Source organism: Xenopus tropicalis, chromosome 2 (genome assembly GCF_000004195.4).
Source record: "Xenopus tropicalis strain Nigerian chromosome 2, UCB_Xtro_10.0, whole genome shotgun sequence".
Classification (NCBI taxonomy): domain Eukaryota; kingdom Metazoa; phylum Chordata; class Amphibia; order Anura; family Pipidae; genus Xenopus; species Xenopus tropicalis.
The window spans coordinates 141,951,106-141,974,197 of record NC_030678.2 but is presented as its reverse complement, the minus strand read 5'-3'; the positions used below and the strand labels follow the sequence as shown (position 1 = coordinate 141,974,197).

The following is a 23,092-nucleotide window of genomic DNA, read 5'->3' as shown; positions in this document are numbered from 1 at the left end:
ACATTATACTTTATACTATGTATACTTGATTGCCTTTGCATCAAGCTCTGTCTGAAACAATCTACAAGCCACTTTAATATTGTATCTTCCAAAATGAATTATTGATTGATTAATGATACACTTTAGTAAAAAAAAAAAAAAAATCAATGTCAAAAGGATGTGGGAATGGGCTGGGCAGAGAGATATGAAATGGATTCCCCAGAAGTAGCTGCTTTGTATATGGCCAAATAGCTGATTTTCATCTCATTTGTCTGTAAGGAGGCTGAGCTGGGATCGGCTAGGGATGCTGTGAGAGATATGACAAGGCAAATACAGGGAAACTGAGTTGGTAGAGACCAGTGTGTGAGTGCGTGCATCAACAGAAACCCACTCTCTGCTTGGGGAAGAAATTACATTTGTCTATATATTTATACAGTTTCTCTCTATAGAAGGGTGGAATCCTACATTGCCTGTCCGCCTCCCAACGTAAGTAAATTATCATGTAATTTTAATTCCTGATGGAACAGTCTCAAATTACTGAGCATTCTTCACCGAACTGAATTCTAATTACTGTATGTAAAACTGTATAAATATAAAATTAATCTTTTGCTAAAAGATTTATACTCCAGGTGATAGTTTAAAATTAATTTATTTAAAACTCAATTCTTTGCATTCAGTGGAGGGACAGGCAGCTAAAAGTTGTAACTATAATAAAGATAAAGGAGAGCTGCTACTGTAATAGGCGCCTATAAATTCTAGCTGGGGTAGAACTAAAACTTGGATCCTCTACCAGAGGGACAAGGGTAAGATGCTGGCAGTTGTAGTTTTGCAGCAGCACTGTATCCCTAGGAGAAAGGGATTGTGGGCGGTCAGTTTAGCCATTTTGGATTTGCATCTATGTGTGTTTTTTTTTTCAACATTCTGCATTGCAAGAACCGTTAAAAATACTTATGCATTTGGACATGTTATATATTTGTCAGATTACAGTGATGTACTGTGTACACACTGGTGCTGGAGTCCCATGGCATGGCCCACATAAGCACAAAATATATATATACCTACTGTGGCATCATACTTCTGTATGCCACCACCTGGACTACACTTTAACTCTGGCCCTGCTGACCAACATAACTGACCATGAAGAGCTCCACCTAAAAACTGGATTTTACATCATGAAAACAAAATCCTAAGCAACTTGCCAATATACATTCATTTACAGTGTTTAATGGTTTAAAAGTTATCTGTAAATCTAACTGCTGTTAGTATACATCTGTCAGTTTAGATTCTCTGCACCTTCTGGTTCTGGTTCCGGAATCAATGTAGCAGATTTCGATTAACAGATCTGTTGGAAAGCTAAGTAGTAACAAAATGGATCACAATTATCATGAAAATGACATTGGCACTATCCTTACAACACTGTCCATGTGGGGGCAGGAGTTGAAACTTACAGCACTTAAAGGACAAGGAAAGGGTTAATCACTGGGGTTATGCCAGGTTGCTAAACACAGACCCTGGGCCAGCATGCCATGTTGCTCAAAATTGCCCCACGGATCCCTTGCAGATGGTCTGGGATGCGAGCATGCACAGTAAAACTGGACTTTGTAGAGGAAAATCCAACATTACATGCACAGTAAAGTTAAATGCTGGATTTTACTCTGATGAAGAGATGTAATTTTTGTCTTGAAAGCTTGCTTTATTTATTAGTTAGTCAACAAACGTTATCACATTACCACAAAAACTTGTTTTCTTTTTCGTGATTCTTTTCTTATCTTGACTATAGTTTTTCCCAGATATTGTTATGTGACTGTGTACCCTCCATAAAACCTGACAGACAAATGACTTGATTAATAGGCAGGCACAATGCATTAACCCTAATCTGAAGCAAAATCATAAAACACAGTACATTTCATCAGAGGAAATACTACATTAGTCCATTTTATATAGATTTCTCCACTGCCCTGTGTCCAAGCTGTTACTAGAATACTATAATTGCTTGAAGGTCCAATTAATAGTATAGCAAGGACAGAACCAACAGCTGACTATGAATTTCTTTTATAGCAGAACAAATTACAGAAGCAGAATAAACCAAAGGTGGGAGGTGACTTGTGGGAGACCACAAACATCCCCAGATTGAATCTGTCCACCGTTTCAGCTCTTTCCACGTGGCTTTGGGTGTGCCCACCAGGGACTGGGTACAATGCCAGCTCCACTGCCTTCATTTTCATTGTTAGGACTGAAGAGCCTGCAAGAGACATCACCCTGCATATGTTTCATGCAGGAAAGATAGGAAAGCTGTTCTCTAAACTTTGGCTCCCGACAACCCCAGCTACAACTAGTAAGTGCATGTATTATTTTGTGCCTAGGCATCTGTTCTATCTGTACCATTATCTGTAGCTAGACTACAGCATGTGGCTCAGGGATTTGTTTTTCTAAGTTCTCTTAACTTTAACGATAACATAATATCATAATATAATATTTACTGACTACTTCTAATCTGTGTATGTGCATAAAGGAAATGGATGGAAGTTAGAAACTGACATGCATTTGCAGAAGAAATTGTGGTAGGGTATTGGTTCCCTAGCCATTTAGCAAGATTAACATGGGATTGATTGTTGCATATCAAACCTCCATAGAAATTTCAGATGTTATACATTATGAAGTCATAGAATTACCAGTTTACTGTACATTATTTTGTGACAAATTCTGCTGGGTATAACAATCTGCAATGTTGCGTTATTTTGTTGTGCTGCAGAGAGATAAACTAAATGTATCTAAAAAAGAAAAAAAGAAACCAATGAATTGATCTCTCTGAATTTCCTCAGAAAGCAGCAGTTCTGTTTCATAGCACCAGAGTGGTTCCATACCCTAAACACTGTATCCAAACACTATCCATAGCAAAGTCACTTAGCACTGGCACTGTGCACTTGTGATCTTGCAAAATATTTGTTTTACTAGAATTAAGTGGGTAGAGTGGCAGCAGTCTGAAAAAGAGCAAGCACTGGCACTCCAAAGCAATTATAAGCAGGGCAAGCCCTTTCAAGTTTATTGCAAACGTGCAACGTTTCGGAGCCAAAAGCCCCTTTGTCAAGCAGTGCTTGCTCTTTTTCAGACTAATTGGGAGGGTGCCGATCCCTCTAGCATCTGTGCACCAAGCATCACTTGTTTGGAGAGCCAGGGTGTGCGGGTTAGAGCTTTTCTTTTGCTAGAGTGGCAGCAGTGTCAGGCAAGCATCCCCTGGAAATAGAACTCATGTAAAACTTTTGCCACATAAGATAACAGTGCAGTATTTTGGTGGCTCTAGTGACATAGGCAAAATTTACTACTGCCAGTCGACAATACAAGCTTACCATTTTAGCTAACTGGGAATAGGGCATTGTGAGCTGCAAGGACACAGATTAATCTGCTCTCTTTTTAAATATGATATAGACTTTTGTCCGAGACCACTCCAGCCTGGGGCTGAACAGGCTTTCTTAATCCCGTACAGAAATGTGAGGTTGCACTTAAAAGCATCCTGTAATTTGTGGGCTGAAGCTTCTGGTCATAATTCCTGTTAGACTGTGATGTTCTGGAAATGTTATTTTCTATTTATTTATTAGCAGCACTGACATTTGGTAAGAGTGTAAATTAACTCTTTTATTCCTAAAAAGGTTAAGGCATTGCCACAAGCGCCTGCTGCAGAGAAAGCTTTCTATCTAAGATAAGATCCCATATGGGGAAAAGCTTATCTTAAAATTTACTTTTGGTTTGAAAATGATTTTTCTCAACTTATCCTCCTGCTCACGCCGGACCCTTTTATCTTCTGCCTGAAAAAATAAAATACTACCGTGTTGCTATGTTAAGTGACCTTATTGGCCATATGTTTAAATGCCAAACTGGACAGCTGAAAATCAAGATATAAATGAAAGAAATGATCTAAAGAGCAAGCAGAAAATAAAATAAAACAAAAAAATCAAGGAGTCTATTAGCAAATAGCCAAAGAATATGTCTGTAGACAGTGAATTTAATTTCAAAGTGAACGTCCACTCACTGGGAGAGAGGGTTTAAAAATGAGTTAGGCACCCACCCTAATAACCCCATTTTACTTGTTGTGCCACTTTAGAAAATGAACTGTCCCAGGGTACTTTTTGCCACAGAGCTGTACCATCACACCATCATGTTTTCACTACTCCCAAGCGTCCCTTCTGCCAAGTTGGTTAAGTTGGGTGCATATGCGGTACAGTAAGCTCAAATGATGTAGTATACTGCAAATGTGCCCCAGGTATATAGGGGACCAGGGAATACATGGTGGTACAGCACCCAGTGACCTGGCCAATTCAGTATTAAAGAAGGTGCATTATGATAAACTTGTTTAAATTTAAATGGATGCACTAATTTTATCTCACACCCATACAATTAAGGTCCATGGGGTGCAACCCCAGAGCACGGTGCCCTAGGTGTGGAATGGAGAATGCAAACTTCTTCCATATGGCCTGGTCTTGCCCACATGTAGCCAAATTCTGGTCTGAGGTCATGAACATCCTAGCAGACAAATTAGAGTTCCCCAGGCTGCTAACGCCCCAAGTGTGTATACTGGGAGTCATAGATGAACTAATAAGTACCAACCATGCCAGAACCAGATACAGATCTCTCTTATACTATGCAAGGAAACTCATTGCAATGACTTGGATGGGACCCAAACCCCCCACAATTCAAAGCTGGATTACTCTGGTAAATCAAACCCTGCCCCTCATTAAGCTCACCCTATTAACCAGAGGTTCACAAAAGAAATTTGAAAAAAATCTGGAGCCCATGGTGGGAGGCAGGTCTAGGTGGACAGGGCTCCTTGATGTAAAAGGTGACGCCCCATCCAGCATATACTGATGACCTTAATCTCCTAAGCAGACCCTTGGCGTGGAAACTGCCTAACTCTAATACTGCTATATCACCTATAAGACCTACTATAATTGAATAGAAGCTGAATAATTGCAATCACAGTCACAGTCGTACCAACCAGATATACTTTATTACTTTATTACGACCACAATCAAACTGTAAATATCACCAAAACCAAACATGTACCTAATTCCACCGCAGACCGGTATTCTGTTCTACTTCTTATGTTAATTTTGTTCTATGTTTGTTTTTGATTCGATGTAGTTCATTAAAAATACAATAAAACATTACCTATTAAAAAAAAAAGAAGGTGCATTATACACTGGTGGCTGACTAATATAATTGTAGCTGTCGGGCAATGCATTACCCTGTTCCTTTATACAAACCGCCATAATGTTGGCCAGGGATTTTATTGCCCTTTAAAGTAGCTTTAAGTTTTACTATCTAGCAGAGCATGTTATGGTTCTTTATATCACTGTAGATAAAGTATCTGTGACCCCATGTATAGGACAGAAGTCTCTGTAATGTGTTTGCAAGAAGATTTTGGACTTCAGAAAAGAGCAACCACCTTGCATACGAAAAAGGATCAATAACTGGAGCACTTTAACTGCCATAGCCTTCCTGGGGCAAACATAATAACACAGGGGTCAAGCCATATGCTTTTCAGCTAATTTTGACACATTTACTTATCCTTTTGGGGCAGCTAACAGCAGTAGTCATCATACAGAATAGGCCCTCTGTGTTGGATCAGGATCAGTGTTTGATTAGTGCTTATTTTAAATATAAAGCTAAAGGTTTCTCATATACAGGGCTTGTTTTGCCTTTGAATGAAAGTTAGTTCTCTTTGCTCTGATGCACACTGAAAAGTGCAGCTGTATTTAAATCAGTTTGTGCTTTGTACATAAGTCGGTTGCCAAGCAGAATTCTTTTTCCTAGTCAAATCATTGTTCAGAGCACAGCAAACTTGATGGACAGGCACCGTATGTCTACTGTGCACATAAAACCAGATCAACACCAATGGTACCTCAGTCTTTCCAAAGGAAGCCCCTTTCAGTGCAGTTTTAATATTATTAATGCCTCACCCACATATTTCTTTGGAACCATAGTAGACATCGGCTCAGTGAATTCATCTAATTCCAAGGATATTACCAGCTAATTCAATGAGCCGATGACTACTGTGGTTCCAAAGAAATATGTGGGTGAGGCATTAATAATAATAATTGGAAAAGAGGATTTTATTAAAAAATAAAAAAGGTAGATAATAAGGGCATAGGTTGCTTCCCACGGGGGCAAGCCCATTATCATTTCCCTTTGTTTGCGTAGTAAAGATAAGGATGCCAGATTTTCAAGGTCCAGGGACACCCAGGGAGGTACAGCACACAAAGTATATAGAAGAAAATCTGTCTTAGGCCATGCCCACTTTTTGGCCACAGCCATAGATTTTTTTCTTCTGTATATTTCCCCATACTGTTTGCAAAATAATAAAATTGTTTGAGTTTTACTGCTCAAAATAACCCAGTTATATTTTTTATGGATTTATATGTGCAAAGTATATTTTTGTTATTTGTGGCCCCTGTTTTCTCACCAAATATATCGTGGGATAAATGCAATGCCTTCCTTATGTTTAATGTCTCCACACACAGAGCAGATGATCAAATAATGCATTCCCATGAATAGTAACCACCCATACAAATGAAAAGTGCACCCTCATTCATCCCCATTCAACCCAATTCATTCCAGTCAGTAATCATAAATGACAAAAAACAGCCACCAGTTACAAGTAGTGAATTTGTTTGCTAATGCTACTATACTAACTCATATAAATATTTTACCAAATAAATAACAACATTTATGGCACTGTATTAAACAGTTAATATTAGCAATTTATAGGATACAAAAACAACATAATAATAATGTACGATGTCTGGATATAGCTGACATTTATGGGTTTCTGGGGTTAAACCCTTGGGGACCAAAATTACTAAAGGACCCACTCAAAACTTAGCATATATGTCTGTAACTGGATCTTACATACACAACTGGGGGGATTACTATCCAGCACACACATAATAGCCATTGACTTGTTTTTTCTGCATTTGTTAATTTGGATTCTTAGCGAAAGTGATCAAAATCTCTTCCTAGTGAAAGTGATCAAAATCTCTTCCTACATTTCTGGGGGTTCAGCCCATGATTAGAAACAGGACAACTGACTCCTGAGATAGGGGGATGAATGGACAATGGTGCTTGGAGATGGATGGTAACCCTAACAACCCAATTTTTTCTTGGTTGGTTTCTTCTCTTCAACACTGGTTTCACTCTCTGCTGCCAGTCACTAAAGCTGGCCATACACGGGCAGATCCGCTCGTTTGGCGATGTCGCCAAGCGAGCGGATCTTCACCCGATATCCCCACCTACGGGTGGCGATATCGGGGAGGCATGTAGGGCCAAACGATCGAATTCTGCACGCGGCAATGGGACAGTCTGTTCAGGGACCGCATCAACGAGCTGATGCGGTCCCTGATCCGACTGGATTTTCTAACCTGGTCGATCGATATCTGGCCAATTTCAGGCCAGATATCAGTCGGCCAGGCCCCTCGGTTCTGCCCCTACACTGCCCGATAAGCTGCCGAATCGGTCCAAGGGACTGATATCGGCAGCTATAATCGGCCTGTGTATGGGGACCTTTGTTTCCCTTGGTAGGCCGGTGTTTTTTCCTGCATGTTTGGTTCTAGGCTGAATAAACAAAGGCTGATTTACTTATACCCCAGGTGCAATTGCTCCCCTTAGTGCTAATTTACTTAAAGTGGACCTGTCACCCAGACATAAAAAGCTGTATAATGAAAGCCCTTTTCAAATTAAACATGAACCCCAAATTCATTTTTATATTAACACATGCAAACCCATTATAAAGGCCTTTAAAAATCCCAGCTGTCAATCATATATTGCTTGCCCCACCTCTATGCCTTAGGCTTTCCGTTCAGCACTACCTAGCTGTCACTGCATTACTCACTTTCCCCCTCCCTCCTCATCATCTAATTGTGTAGCCAGTGCAAGGGCATAGGCATCAGGCCCCCCATTCTGGCACATAAACAAGCTTTTGGCATGAATCAAAGTTTGCCTTCATAACAGTGTCCACAAAATGGCAGCTGCCTGCTGGCTGTGATTGAGTAATTCCAAGACAGAAGGAAACAAGAATTATATTATTTATATAGCGTAAGTATCGTTTATTTTGATTAACTAACAATATAGAAAATAATTCGGAGTTATGTCTTGGGGTGACAGGTCCGCTTTAACACTTTCATTCAGTGTTTTGCTGGCTCTGCATCTTGCACAGGTAAAGTGCAGATTGCTGTGCAACTGGGAGGAAGGCAGCTCTGAACTTACTGCCATACTGTCTGCATGTAGTCTATCTGACTAGTAATTTCAATAAGAAATGTTGCATAATTGAAATGTTATTGTTTTTATTTGAAAGTTTTTTTTTTCCAAGGCTTTTTAATGCAGTTCATGAATATAAGTTTTGCATGGCTCCAATGAACACAATAGGCTAGGCCACATGTTTGTGTTTAGACAGCAGATACAAGATGGCTGAAACCACCAGAGCTGACAGAAAATACAGTGGATAAAAAAATGAAACCTATTACATGCACAATACTGATTCTTCAAAAATTAGTTCTTATGGAGTGACTTTTGACTTCACATGCAGCTGAATGGCATTACTGTTATTTGTATTGAAATTCTAAACAACAAGAATACAAGAAGCCTTAGTGCTATTAAGGTGTGCAGTTGTGTGTGTTAGATTTAGGAACCTTACAACTTGGTTAGTATTTTACAGTCAGTTCCTTTGTGACCTTCCCATTTATATTTACATCATTGTGCCGCATATTCAGTAAGGCCATTATCACTGCAAAGGGGTAAAATCTGACCAGTCTTTTAAACAACAGTATTTATTTATGAAAAAAATAGGAAAAATCAATATGTGTCTGCCTGCAAGTCTGGACTGTGTACATTTAAGCCTACTAAGCTCATTGTGTACAGTACAGAAGAACAAGTTCTAATAATGCCAGTCACTTATGCAGCAAGTGCCTAAAGTAAATGCTGTTAGTAAAGTTACAATTTGCCTCAGAGGGGTAGCTCACCTTTAAGTTAACTTTTAGTATGTTATTGAAGGAACTTTTTAATTTATCTTTATTTTTTTCATTTTTTATAGTTATTTGCATTCCTTTTTGTAATCCTTCCAGCTCCAGCAGCCAAAAAGCTATTGCTCAGTGAGGCTAAAATTCTATTGTTATTACTACATTGTATTACTAATCTTTCTATTCAGGTCCTCTTATGTTCCTTTTCTAATCCCTCAGTTAAACCACTGCCTGGTTGTGAAGGTAATCAAGACCCTAATAACCAGATAGCTGCTGAATTTCCAAACTGGGGAGCTTCTGAACAAAAAGCTAATTTTTTCAAAAACAATAAATTAAAAAAAAATGAAGACCATTTGCAATATCACTGTCTACATCAGTGCTGTCTAAGTTCTGTAGTACCATGGGCCGGCATTTTTCTGGCCTACATGGTGGAGGGTCAATAATAGAAGCCAGTTCCCATGCCCACTTCAAACCACACCCATGTTATCACAAGACCTTTTAAGACCATCACCACATTAATGGTGGTAGTGCAGCAAAAACCCAAATGGTTGGTGCTCACTGTAGGGATATCACCCATCATTCATATGTGAAAGAATTATATTATGTCATATTAAAGGAGAAGGAAAGGAGAAGGAAAGGCTAGGCACTTGGGGGCCAAAATGTTAGGCACCCCCAAGTGACTTTAATCCCTTCCCCCAGGCTGGTGCACCTGTTAGGAGAAAACCGCACTTTAACGAAAGTCAGCTTTTCACTCTACTGCGCATGCACCAGCCCAGGGATTTTGACGACAGAAGGAAGAGGAAACGCTTGCTACAGGTACTCCAGGCTGGTGCAGTTTTCTCTTAACAGGAGGAGACTGTGTGCATAGTCTGCCTGCCCTATGCTGCCTGTGTGTGCCATACTCTGCCTGCCCTATGCTGCCTGTGTGTGCCATACTCTGCCTGCCCTACCCTGACTGCCCTATGATGCCCATGGAGAAAGGAATGCTCTTAGTTTTACATTCTCTGTGGTTTCATTTCATTGAATGAACATCCCTGTCCTAGTGGTGCCCAGAGCATGGGAGTGGGGTGTAACCATTTCCTCCTGTTCCTCTTAGCTCTTTAGAGACTGACAGGCAGGATTTGGCATACAAAATATTCCAGACCAATGAAACTAAAGGTAAAGATTTTTTTGATTCAAGACCCCTCTGCCTTTACTAGAGGTTAAAAGGCAGCCAAGTAAGGTATAATGTTATTGGTAAACAAAGTCAAGTCCTTTATATATACCTTTTCTATACATATATCATTCATTGTGCTCTTTAAATAAAGCCCATTGTAATTCTTTCATTAAAGTATAAACAAACAGAGAGGGTAATAGTGCAGCACATGTTTGTAGAAAAGATCATATCCATGCTCCTCCCAGGTAAAGCACCAGGTGCGCTTTGGGAATCCATGCAACTGGAAGCTGCTACATTTGCTGCTACTTTAGTTAAAAGTCACCTTTTCTCAGGTTAGTGGGCTGCTCAGCGACTGCTTGTATTAATCGTATTTGTTTCCATGGATTTCTGCTTTCCTGGGTGTTCTAACGTTCAAGCGGTATGGGTAACTGCTTGGTTCTCCTGTATGGTTAATTTCTCTTGGTTCTTATGGCTGCTGTTTGCTTTCCAATGTACAGCAACCATACCACTATCCTTTTGCTTCTGGCTCCTTCATGATCACCCTCTCCCTAGTGTACATGGGCCCCTGAGTGCATGCGTTTGACCCCCCCCCCCCAGCATTGTGGAAGACCCTTGTGCAGAACAGAATGCTGGGTGGGGGTGCAGAGGGTACATTTGGTCTAAACGTGTAATGTTATTGGATTAACTGTTATGTAGCATATTGTTTATATATTTATTAATAGTGTATGTGTTAAAAAAACATATTTTTACATATTCCCATTGTTTATTTGCTTATGGAAATATTGAAAGATTAATATATGCTATTATTTCTATGGAAGTCTACCCTAACTGCTTTATCTCCACAAATGTGTTCTTTCTGCTTTCACATAAACCTTCACATCTCCTCCTGATAATCTTCTCATATGAAGCCAAAAGGAAAACGGCAAGTGGCTGGGGCAGAATGGCTAGATGGCATGATAAGTCTGTTTCCTCCCACACATAAATTATGACACCATGCATAAATTTGGGTATGCACAGAAACATATATTAGGGTTAACTTATCTCCAGCCCCCCTGCATTAGCTGCCCCACCCCTGGAAGCATGGAAATTGCATTTAAACCACAGCAGTAATGAGACAGGACAGACCTTGTCTAAATCATATTTCCACACTGCCTTTTGCAATTACTGTATATAGGCACAACATCCTTGCTTCATCTTTAAATGCATAAAATAAATGGCAATGAACTAAACTCTTCAGAGGCTGTTGTTAATGCTTTATCAGGTCTGTGGAATCTTTGAGAGCTCCAGCAGAAAGTGCATTCATCGGCAAGGTAAGTTTATTATCCAGAAGCTGAGTACTTAGCAGGAGCATTAATGGAGGAGTGATTACTGTGTCATTACTCTGTCCAGAAAGTGCCTAAAAAGCCTTATTTAGATATTAAGTATACACTCTCCCAACTACAGAAAAAAGTACATGCAACTCCATATGTCCAAGTGTACAACTGACTAAGGAGTCCGTTTACTGATAGGTGTGATAGGCAGTGATAATGACTTGCGCCAGAAAAAACGCAAGAGCAGGTTTACTAAAGTGCGAATTTTGTGGTGCACATATAAATTATCACCTATTATTGCATTCATGCTATGTAAGTTGTCTTGCAAGGTTTACTAAAGATTATGGGCAGAAATGTTGCCAAATATCGCCAATTTTTATTGACACCTGGAGCGAGGAGTTATGTGAAACAAAGCCAAAAAACACAAGAACAGGTTTACTACAGTGTGAATTTTGTGGCGCACATATATATTATCACTTATTATCTCATTCATGCTATGTAAATTGTCTTGCAAGGTTTACTAAAGATTATCATCAGAATTGTTACCAAACATCTGATTCAGCATCACTTTTGGTTGTCCATGCAATCAAATGAAGGTACGGTAAACTTACCGACATGTTTAGACCAACAGTTGTTGCAGTGTTCCTTGTGACAGTGTGTCTATTAAAGAATGCTTGATGCACTGGCACCACCCACAAGTAGCCACAAGTTACAAGGAGCATATTTGGACACCTTTTTGCATTAGCATCAAGGCACTTTGCACTTTCAATTGCATTCATAGCAAAAGGCAAAACCCTGTCCATTAATTGGCTGATGGGGCCTAGCATGTATGTGTGCACTGTGAATCCTGTGGTCCCAGGAGGTGGCCCTTAATTCTTAAAATAGCAATTTTCTATTTAGGATTACCCAACAGCACATACTGCTAAAAAAGTATATGTTTATGAAAATGGTTTATTTACATGAAGCATGGTTTTACATATGAGCTTGTTTATGCAATATATTTTTATAGAGACCTACATTGTTTGGGGGTATAGATTTCCTTTTAACTAGTGGCTCCCAAACTGCAGGACTGGAGTCCTAAAGCAATGGTGGGGGTGGGCAAACTGAAGACCAGTTATGGAAATCTGGGGAAAAGGACTATCTGATATTCTAGCTACCTCTGTCTGTATGTAACTGTGCTATAAGCTTAGGGGACCTTGAAATAATATTGTATCTCTTTAGATCCTACAGCCCCTAACTTCTTTTTTTCCCCCAACCTCCCCCCTCTGTCAGCTCAACATTCCTATAACAAGTAATTCTTATATTATTATCTTAGCTATATACTATTCTTGTGTTCTAATATTGCGATACGATTGCATGTGATTTTAGCTAATAAGGGAGAAATGTAATAAATTCAATAACTAAGGGAACTGTGGGAGCATTCCATGGCTAAGTAGAAAAAAGTATAATGGAAGTGCGTCTGATCTGGTCAAACATACAAAAAAAAGTTAGGGTTGATAAATATACATTCCCGGCCCCATGCTAATTTATTTTGTGCAAGTGTTACATATTATTATAGGTTTGCACACCCTGCATTTTTGCATTCCTTGTGAAAAATGTCTCCTGATCAAAGCCTTGGTCTGACAGGCGGATCCCTTCCAGTACCATGGTTGGACTGGCCTGCTAGTGCTCCAGAGATTCTCCTGGTGCAGACTTTCTTTATTCCCACATGGTCTATATAGCACAACCTTGAATGTGAGAGTGGTCTCTTGATATCAGGCTCTCTATTGGGCCATAAGATGTCCAGTTTAACTCAGCCTGCTGTAACTTTTATAGAAAAGAGATCTCCAAGTTCAACAGTGTAGGGTTGCTGCAATCACATGGAAGTCTGGCCTTCATTCATGTAAAATAACTCTAAAATAAAATAGCACACAAATATCCAAACTAAAGTAGTAGTTGAATTAAACTGATCTGGCCAAATGTTACATTTATTGTAAACTATAATTAACTTAAAAGCTGCTTTTAAAAATAATGTCCATTGAGTTGAGAGATTCTCCCTAGTAGTTCAAATCAAGCAAGGCAACCATTGACCCTCCTTTAACTCCCAGAATCCTTTCACAATTTTTTTTTCACTGAGCTAGTGAAAATCAGATTTGTACAATAAGCTTCTCACTTCCCCTTTCTTGTAAGAGAGGGATTAACAAAAATACCAAACTACCTTGGTAGTTTGCCTGCAAAATCATATTAGCCTTAATAATAATAATAATAATAATAATAATAATAATAATAATCTGTAGTGTGCTGCCAAATAATTTTTCAGGCCCCTGTGACCTCAATCAATATTTGTATAAGACCAATTAAAAATACTAACTTTGGAAGTCCCTTTTCAACCAGAAGGCTAGCTATATCCTTTGCACAGTGTAACAGTGTGAATATTCATATAAAAATGTTGACTCCCAATGCTACTCAGTGCTGTATCTTATATAGTAGGAGAACTTTAATTTAATTTTGAAAGTGTCACTCTCACATATACAGAGGATGATCTACTGGGGGAGAGAGTGAAGATTCTGAACTGGGAAGTGATGCAGAAGGTACCTATGTTTGTAAATGACAAATAAATTGTTTACTTTTCACTTAGGTGCATCTCCTCACCCTAGTCCATAACAGAGAGGCTGCTAGACATGTCTCTGACCGGAGCCTTTAAAGATGTCAACAAATCTCCAGGGCTCATCATCTGGAGAATCGAGGTAAAAAAGGTGTCTTGTCTGCAAAAAAAACCCCAAAACATACACAATCAGAAACAAAAACAGCAACTTTTGGCTTCTAAGATTAAACATCTGAGCAGGGCCGTGCTTTTCAGGGGCCTGGAATGACATTCAGTGGCATGTACTGCTCACAGACCTCCAATTAAAACAAACTCTCATTAACAACTGGTGAACCATTGGTTTTTATTTTTTGATATTCATAGGGTTCTACAATGTGTAGTCTTCTTGCATTACCTGAAGCTATATCCCTGGTTATCCCTGCTTAATTGGATATTACAGATCTTGAGTTAAAGGGGTAATGTACTTAGGTCATATTGAGCAATTTATTAATGGTAATCTATATAATCTACTGGACTCACTTTAAATGCAAAATCCCATACTCCTTAGTCACCTGTCAAGAATCCCTGCAACAAAAGATCCTTATCTATCTGAAGACTAGAATGGGTCCTTTAATCCCTGACCTTCTTGGCCCAAAGGCCCACAGGAGGTGAGGGTCTTCATACCTCCTTTGCTGCAAGGCTAGGAAATGCCTCTTTGTCCAATCCCCTCCAGCCAAAAGGCTTACAAAGAGAAAGGATAACAAATGACCACCAAAGGGATCTCAAGTTGAATATGCCCTGGATGGATTTCAGGGGGAGAAGGCCTAATGGAGAGCCTAATGGCCAAACATCATCCCCCCCTAGCTTCATGCAAAGACCCAGGAGAGTCATATTGCACCAAATCTTTGATAAAAAGTAGAAAAATAAAAGTGAAGGTAAAACAGTTTAACATTGTTGTCTACAAATGTTCCTAATTTTACCAACTGCCAGTGAACAAGATATGTTGCAGGCAGCATAACACTGTTATTTTTTTTCCTACATACTCTCTGTAGCTGTCCAAAATTCCTATCCCAACTCACTTTAGTACACTAAAGGGCATATTGTGTGCAAGCACACATCACCTGTGATGTTGCCCATAGCAACCAATCAGATTTTGCCTTTCTTTTCCAATTTATAGGTGATCATTCAAATCTAATTTCTGTCTGTTTGTTTGTTTGTTATGGGCAACATCACAGGTGATGTATGCTTGCACACAATATGCCCTTTAGTGTACTAAAGGGCATATCGCAGGAAATTCATTCCTGAATAGGATTCTTGTTAATAACACTAACTTTGACCTGTGGGGTGTGCCTTTTTTAAACCTCAGGTACTTACAGATGAACATAATTTAGTTTTTGCTTTGCTTCCTTATTCTACTCTAGAAAATGGACTTAGTGCTGGTGCCAAAGAAAGCAGAAGGGAATTTCTATGAAGGTGACTGCTACCTCTTGCTTCATGTAAGTATAACAATGTGGCACAGAAGGGATGGGAATGGAAGCCTGCGTTGTGCTATGATACAGATTTTTTTTAATGTGAAGAAATTAAATCAGTCTAATCAGAGCAAATGCTGCCCACAGTGCTTTGGCCACATTAAAAAGTATAACAAAAGACCAGGCTAAAACTGTATAATGTGGGTATGATATCCCTTATTTCTAGCACCTAATAGTTGCTATACTCATATGTATCTTATGTATTTCTTATTTTTAATCTGCCAAAACCTGTCTCTAACTATCAGACAAAGAAATCTGGCAGTTCCCTATTTTATGATATCCACTACTGGATTGGAAAGGAATCTTCCAAGGATGAGCAGAGCTCAGTGGCCATATACACTGTACAGCTGGATGACTACCTTGGAGGTAGCCCCGTGCAGCACCGGGAGGTTCAAGGCTATGAGTCTGACTGCTTTAGAGGTTACTTCAAACAAGGCATTATGTGAGTGATTTTTGTTGGGCATGAGCTTCTAACTAAAAGTGTTAAACTGTCTCTATTTTATTTATACATGCAAGCTGTTCAGATTTGTTAATGACAGTGTGTGCAGTGCAATTGTGGACTCTTTAATGGAATGTACATTTTTATGTCTTGTAAGCTGGCTGTTAAATAGTCAGCAGAGCTGCCATCAGTAATTATGGTGTCCCATTTATTATGCCTTCCACCCAGGGGCCCTAGTTATTAACCCACTGGTCACCTGAGCACTCTGGTTGGTGAGTCCTGCCAACCAGTAAAATGGGGCCCTAATGAAAGGGGCCCCATCCTGACGTTCTCCCCTGAGCATGCATAAGCGAAACGCATCAGGGGAGCGGAAACAGGCATTGGGTGGCCGGGGGAGCAGAAACAGGCATTGGGTCCGACCCTGCTGTAAAGCGTTGAAGAACAAAAACCTGCCATTGTCCTATCTCTTTATAGGGATTTTGTGTTTATAATGAAAAATCTTAAATGGGTTAATATACATAAAGAAAATACATAAAGTTGTAGCAAAACCTTCAATCGCCATTTGCAAATTTTTGTTGATTTTTAAACAAGGTGAAAATTGCAACTGGTGTAAAATTACGGGTGAAAACATTAAATATCATCTTGCATGAATGCTAAATATACAGTTTTTAATGATAATTCTTAATTATCTGTGTAAAAAAAATCGTACCCCTTGATGTAGGGTTCTAAAATATTAAATGATTTAACCACAACTTTTCTTCCTTGACACCTGTCCTGGCATCTTCTGTTTGTAGTTACAAAAAAGGGGGTGTTGCATCTGGAATGAAACATGTGGAAACCAATACGTATGATGTGAAGAGGCTACTACATGTTAAAGGCAAGAGGAATGTAACAGCTACAGAGGTACAGCCCCTCACCAATAGTGGGCTAAGTGCAATATCTAATCATATCCTCTCCTTCCCTCCCACCTTCAAACTTGTACTTTTGATGGACAAGTTAAGGCGAGGCAGAAGACTTCAGGGCCCTATTCTTACCACCAGTAACGACAGAGATGGCCTGCCCCTTCCAAAGCTGCACTCTGCATCGTGTGCTGGATTTTTTTTTATCTGATGTGAGGTGCAGAACACAGCCAGACCCAGGCCTGAATGAGCACTAAGGGGTGCGCTATTGCACTTCTTCCCCAGGTCTTTGTAAACAACACCTGTAGTATAAGCTGGAATCTTTAAATGAGAAGAACATGTGAATGTTCTAAACCCATGGGTTCCTTATTCCAATGAAGAACAACTTGTAGCTTGCAGAATATTTATATTAGACAATGGGGAAATAAACTAGTGAGGGTTAGTATATCACTGACGTTCCATGCATTCTGTATACAGTTCTAATCCGAAGAGCAAAACTCAAATCTTCCAGACCAGTGTCATAAACAACTGCAGCAATGTCTTATGAGCCTCAGCCAGTCAAAATAAAGTTCAGCTAGCCAACACACTGGTAGGGTTGCCACCTGGCCAGTATTTTACTGGACTGGCTGATAACAATGATGCTTGATGCCAATGTTAGTAACATGGAAAAAAAGGTAAATATGCAAAGTTCAGTATTTTTTTCCACAAAAGGTGGCACCCCCACACACTGGTCTGATTGACTTATTGGAACAGAACATTACTGTGTAAATTCTGACTCAAATAAATAGCATCCAAGCTGGTTTTTACTGAAACTTCACTCAAGATGGTGGGTTTGAGCTATTAAAGGCACACTGACCCATTTGTGTCTAAACTCCCATTGTATTTGTGTAATGAAACTATTAAGAAAATAATCTGACAAAAGTGAGTAGGGCTTTTTGAGATTTCCACTGCTTGCACTTTGCTTTTTGCAGGTGGATTTGAGCTGGGAAAGTTTCAACAGCGGAGATGTATTTTTGCTGGATCTTGGCAGAACTGTTATCCAGTGGAATGGTGCTAAAAGCAATATGGCAGAAAGAATAAAGGTATTTAATGATATTGTTGCTGTAGAACATGGCAGATTTTTGTAAGTGTTTTTTGGATTCTTGGTTACAGCTACACTTGGAGGATCGGCTTTTGTTTAGGGCTCTCCTTAAAAGAAAACTCTTCCGCAAACAAAGTAGGCCTCTATAAAAATATTTTGCACAAAACAGCGCTCATATGTAAAACCCTGCTTTATCTAAATAAACAATTTTCATAAAAATATACTTTTTTAGAAGTGTGTGCTATTGGGTAATCCTAAATAGAAAATTGCCATTTTACGAATAAATGAAAAGAGTTCTGTCTTTCACTCCCACACTACTTCCTGTTACAGTTAGAGCTGCATTATTTCCTGTCAGCTGATCTCTGAGGGGGCACACAGCCCATCACTAAATGGTGGCTCAAGGGTAATGATGTAAAAGGGCAATATTTACTGATATTTATATTCCAGTCTTTAATAGGCCAATTAATATGATATAAACGTTTAAGTATTTATTCTGGGGGTATAGTTCCAATTTATATAGGGCAGAAATAAAGTAGTTACACCAAATCTCACAGATTTTCTGCCTGGGCTTTCTGGTATCTAGAAAAGTCAAGAGGTATTCTGCGTAAATATCACCCTAACTGACCTTCAAGCTGAGCCCTCCCCTCACTGCTCTAGAGCCCAGGGGATACAGTCCCACAGTTTGCTGACCCACTCTCAACACCTACTCTGTTGAAAGTGGTTAGAGACGCCACATGAATTATCTGCTAAGTAAAGTTTTTCTTACTTTTTCTGTCTAGGGAATGTTACTGGCTAAAGACATCCGTGATAGGGAGCGGGGAGGCCGGATGGATATTAGAGTCATTGAGGGGGATCAGGAAGATGCTTCACCTGAGTTAAGGGACCTTCTTATAAATACGATTGGTAAGAGGACTCACAATATCGGACCAGGGACACCTGATGAAGTTGCAGATCAAAAACAGAAAGCTAACATTATGTTGTACCAGTAAGTATAACTGATATTTACAGTGATAAAATTGGGATGTCAAGACAGGTGTGTGGGGCTTGGCTTTACCTATGGAGCCACCATAATGGAGCACACAGCATTCAAGGTTGATTATATGTCTTGCTGCTTGTCACTGCCATGCCAATTCTTTTTTCAGGCCCATATATACAGTAAGATATGATGCTGACAGCAAGGTTCCTAGATCCTTAGAATAAGACCAATATCAAATACATGCATATTTCTGCTTCCCAGATTTAGATGGGAAGAGTGCAACTCTGGTATGCAAGCGCCATTAGTGGAAAAGCAAGAACAGTTGTTCTGTGCAAATCATTTTTACTTTAAGCATAGTGTAGCCCACTTTATCTTTAACTGTGGCACTACCTGCTGATATGTCACTATACTTGGCGCTTTCAGGAGTCCTGAGCCCCGCTTACTTTGGGGAACAGCTATTACTTTGTACTTTGGCGTGCCTCCACCCAGGATAGGGATAGAATGAACTATAACTCCCCTCCTGGGACCTAATACTGTACTGCAGTGTGAGGACTCCCAACACTCCTGGCACCTTGCCCCCTCCCTGGGGTAGTTGCTTACCAGGCAGGTGGATCCTCCAGATATGCAGAGACAGGACACTGGATGGATGTTTAACCAGTGGAACTTATTTATTGTACAGATGTATTAGACAGGCAGGTTGCATACAGGAGCAATGAGGCAATCAGGGTATACTCCCTCTTCCTTAAGAGACCCTCTCTCCACGAGATATTAGCAGTACTACACGCCAGATGATTCCCTTTAGGGGTTCCCTCCGGTACTTCTCGCCAGAAGCCCCTCTCTAGGGCACTTCCCGGTACTCCCGCCAAGCGGACACCCCCTCAGCAGACCTCACCCCGGTACTTCCACTTAGATACCCCTGGATTAGGCTAATCTCCTATACTTAGCACTTATACCCTGACTCCAGCTATGAGTGCTGGTGGATCTTAATCCATTAAACCTCCTGTCGGGGCCACGCTGCCCAACTAGATAACCTGTCTCCCACTCCTAGAGTGGTCTATAACAAATCTCTAACTGTCTAATGCTAACCTGTGGTATACCTCTTATCCAAGAGGGGTCCCAGGCTAAAAGACCTGCAGGCACATGGCTGCACAGCCTTATATACTGTGTGCACCCTGTGGCCTAACTATTGAACTGCAGGGAAGCTAAATCCCAGTTAACCCTTATAGTGCCAAACCACCCAAGGTGTCCCACTACTAAGTGCTACCTCCCTGGGGCCTATCCTAGGGGCAACCAATCTAGGGGACCCAAATTTTGAGGAACCCTACATTCTCCCCCCACAAGGAAAATGTCACCTCCCGGCTGACATACCTCTAACCAAACATATACATTTTACCATTGCATTCCTTATACCAAATACTTCTTCCACGGTCCCTCGCGGTGTCTGCGCAGAAACCTGTATCACTAGGGGAGGAAACAGTAAATACAATTTTACCTTTAACCACCACCCCAAAGTCTTGGTATAAGTCCCAAAGTCCTTTTCCTGAAAGAAATTGCACACATACTCAGAAATGCACAGGACAATTATCTCTCAAAACAGAAAAATTTTTATTAAACAGCTCCTCCTGCACCTCCCCCCTCCTCCTTGAGGGAGTCCATACCCCCAGGTGATCAGCACCTCCAGGGTCTTCCACCAACGGGTGGGCACTCTGTAAACTTGGGCAGCTCCAGCCGGCAACTGCAACACCCTCCATGGGTCAGAACTCTGGGGGGACAACCCCTCCAACTGAATAGCAGCTCCCCTTGTTGGGAGAAGTGGCAGGCAGTCCAAACCTCCACTTAACAGAAATTTAAACATAGTTCACCTTGGGAGAGTCCTCCTCACACCATGTAAGTGAACCTACTCTTTACATCATCATAGGAGGTGTAGTAACGCGGGTGAGGCTTCTCTACCTTCCCCCCATCTGGCAATGTGTGCTCAATGCTGAAATACCTCGGTTTGGGATTGTGCTTCCCACAACTTTGAACGGCGTGTTTTAGCACCGTGCGGCCCCACCACCATTCCTTTTCCCGGGCCCGCACATGTTTCCAGGCCTGTTGCCGTTTGGCCCTGTCAGCAGAATTTAGGATGTTGAGGGGCATCTTTTCCTTTCTTTGAATATCTTCTATTACCCACTCCTCCATCATGTGCTCAAGCTTGTCATATACCCATACCGGTGCATATGGGAGAAAGTAGCCCCACAGCATGTGGACCCGAAAATTTAACACCCTTTGTATCCGGGAGACTGAGCGAAAAACCGCAGGGTCTGCCTGGCCAGGTAAAAACCCAAAAGTACTTTTCCTCCTCAGCACTAACTCGGGGAGGGGGCACAAAACTTCGTGGAGAGCCTGCCATGGCCCTTACACTCTCCCCAGCCTCATCAGCGGATTCCTCTGCCCCAGTTGTATATTCACTGAGGGAGCAGACCCCCCTCTGACAATAAGGTGGCGGTGCCCTGCTGGCCGGTTTATCCCTAAGGCTCTGCAGGTAAGATGGTGGTGCCAAAACCTCATCAAGTCCCGACTCTGATGGTACAGGGGATGGGGGCCCCATTGCCTCAGCCCATGCTTGGTCCCGCTCCCCCTGATATTTATTCTTCTTAGGCCTCCCCCGGTGTCTCCGGGCCCTGGGTAAGGTGGATCTGCGTACCTCCCCCTCAGCAGGTGGTTCCGGGGCTACCCACACATCACTCTGGGCCCCCCGTTCACTCACCTCTTCGGCCGCTGCTACCACCGCCTGCGTAGTACCTTGTACGGTGGGGGCGGGAGCGCAGGCCTCATCCCGGTCGACCTCACACTCCGCCGGATCCCCCTCCAGATTGGGGTCCGCAGTTGCGGCATACGGCTCCAGGGGTCCCTCTTCCTCCTCACTGAGGGAAAGTTCCTCACATGCGTCGGCGAGGGCCTCCACCTCAATTACTTGGGCTCCTCTGGGTCCAGCCCCAAACGGCCCACTCCAGAAAGGTCGGTCGCAGGTAGCGCAGATTGCCTCCGGGTGTTTCATGGAGCCAAATGACTCCACCTCGCAGCCCCCGCACAGGGGTACCATCCAGCGTAAGGTATCATCCACCTCCATCTCCGCAAAACAGCCGGACCACATAAATCTTCGGCCAGTGTCGCGTAGCCTCACTGCCATTCTCCTCCGTGCCCCTGCAGGGGTTAGTAATTCCTGCCCAGGTGGCAACGGCTTGCTCAAATTAGGCATACTGATGGTTGCTGTTGGCAAAGTGCGCAGCTCCTCTCTCTAGCTCAGTCAGACACACTCTGGCAAAGTTCCAAAATGGCCGCGGTGACGTCACCGCCCAAGTCGCCCCCTTCTCACTTTGGCGCACTTTTTCAGCCACACGGTTGGCTAACGCTCTAAGGGGCGGCCCCCACAATCAGGAATGTTCTGCCTCCTCCCCCTCACGGGGCTTCCCACGGAATTTCCCGGGTCTGTTTGGCGCCACAAGCCTGCAATCTGATTGGCCCAGGGCAACTCCTCTGCTCTTTTGGCGCCAATTATCCCTCACTGGATACAGATTCAGGGTGCCCAAAATTTATCCCATACGGAGGTCAGGCTTCCCGAATCACACTAGGCCCCAATGCTGTTATGGCCTTTCTGCACTGTATTTGCTGTTCTTTTGCTGCTGTTTCGTAGATCTCAGCAGTGCCTCCAAATGTAGCCCACTTTATCTTTAACTGTGGCACTACCTGCTGATATGTCACTATACTTGGCGCTTTCAGGAGTCCTGAGCCCCGCTTACTTTGGGGAACAGCTATTACTTTGTACTTTGGCGTGCCTCCACCCAGGATAGGGATAGAATGAACTATAACTCCCCTCCTGGGACCTAATACTGTACTGCAGTGTGAGGACTCCCAACACTCCTGGCACCTTGCCCCCTCCCTGGGGTAGTTGCTTACCAGGCAGGTGGATCCTCCAGATATGCAGAGACAGGACACTGGATGGATGTTTAACCAGTGGAACTTATTTATTGTACAGATGTATTAGACAGGCAGGTTGCATACAGGAGCAATGAGGCAATCAGGGTATACTCCCTCTTCCTTAAGAGACCCTCTCTCCACGAGATATTAGCAGTACTACACGCCAGATGATTCCCTTTAGGGGTTCCCTCCGGT

The 23,092-nt window shown here is 41.7% G+C and overlaps 1 protein-coding gene across 3 annotated transcripts in view; it reads left to right on the top strand.

Annotated features, from left to right (window-relative positions):
• The first annotated feature begins 231 nt into the window (after nucleotides 1-231).
• Nucleotides 232-23,092, top strand: part of avil (advillin) — a 39,034-nt gene continuing 16,173 nt past the window's right edge. The window contains exons 1-8 of one of the 3 annotated variants that reach the window (XM_031897181.1): nucleotides 2,114-2,314; nucleotides 11,402-11,450; nucleotides 14,068-14,176; nucleotides 15,435-15,509; nucleotides 15,788-15,984; nucleotides 16,776-16,884; nucleotides 17,852-17,962; nucleotides 18,741-18,946. In XM_031897181.1, coding sequence (XP_031753041.1) covers nucleotides 14,111-14,176; nucleotides 15,435-15,509; nucleotides 15,788-15,984; nucleotides 16,776-16,884; nucleotides 17,852-17,962; nucleotides 18,741-18,946 — 764 coding nt within the window. In that variant the 5' untranslated portion in view covers nucleotides 2,114-2,314; nucleotides 11,402-11,450; nucleotides 14,068-14,110. Of the gene's footprint in view, nucleotides 466-2,113; nucleotides 2,315-11,401; nucleotides 11,451-14,067; nucleotides 14,177-15,434; nucleotides 15,510-15,787; nucleotides 15,985-16,775; nucleotides 16,885-17,851; nucleotides 17,963-18,740; nucleotides 18,947-23,092 lie in introns of those variants that run through there. The other 2 variants (XM_031897182.1, XM_031897180.1) reach the window with 2 other exon arrangements.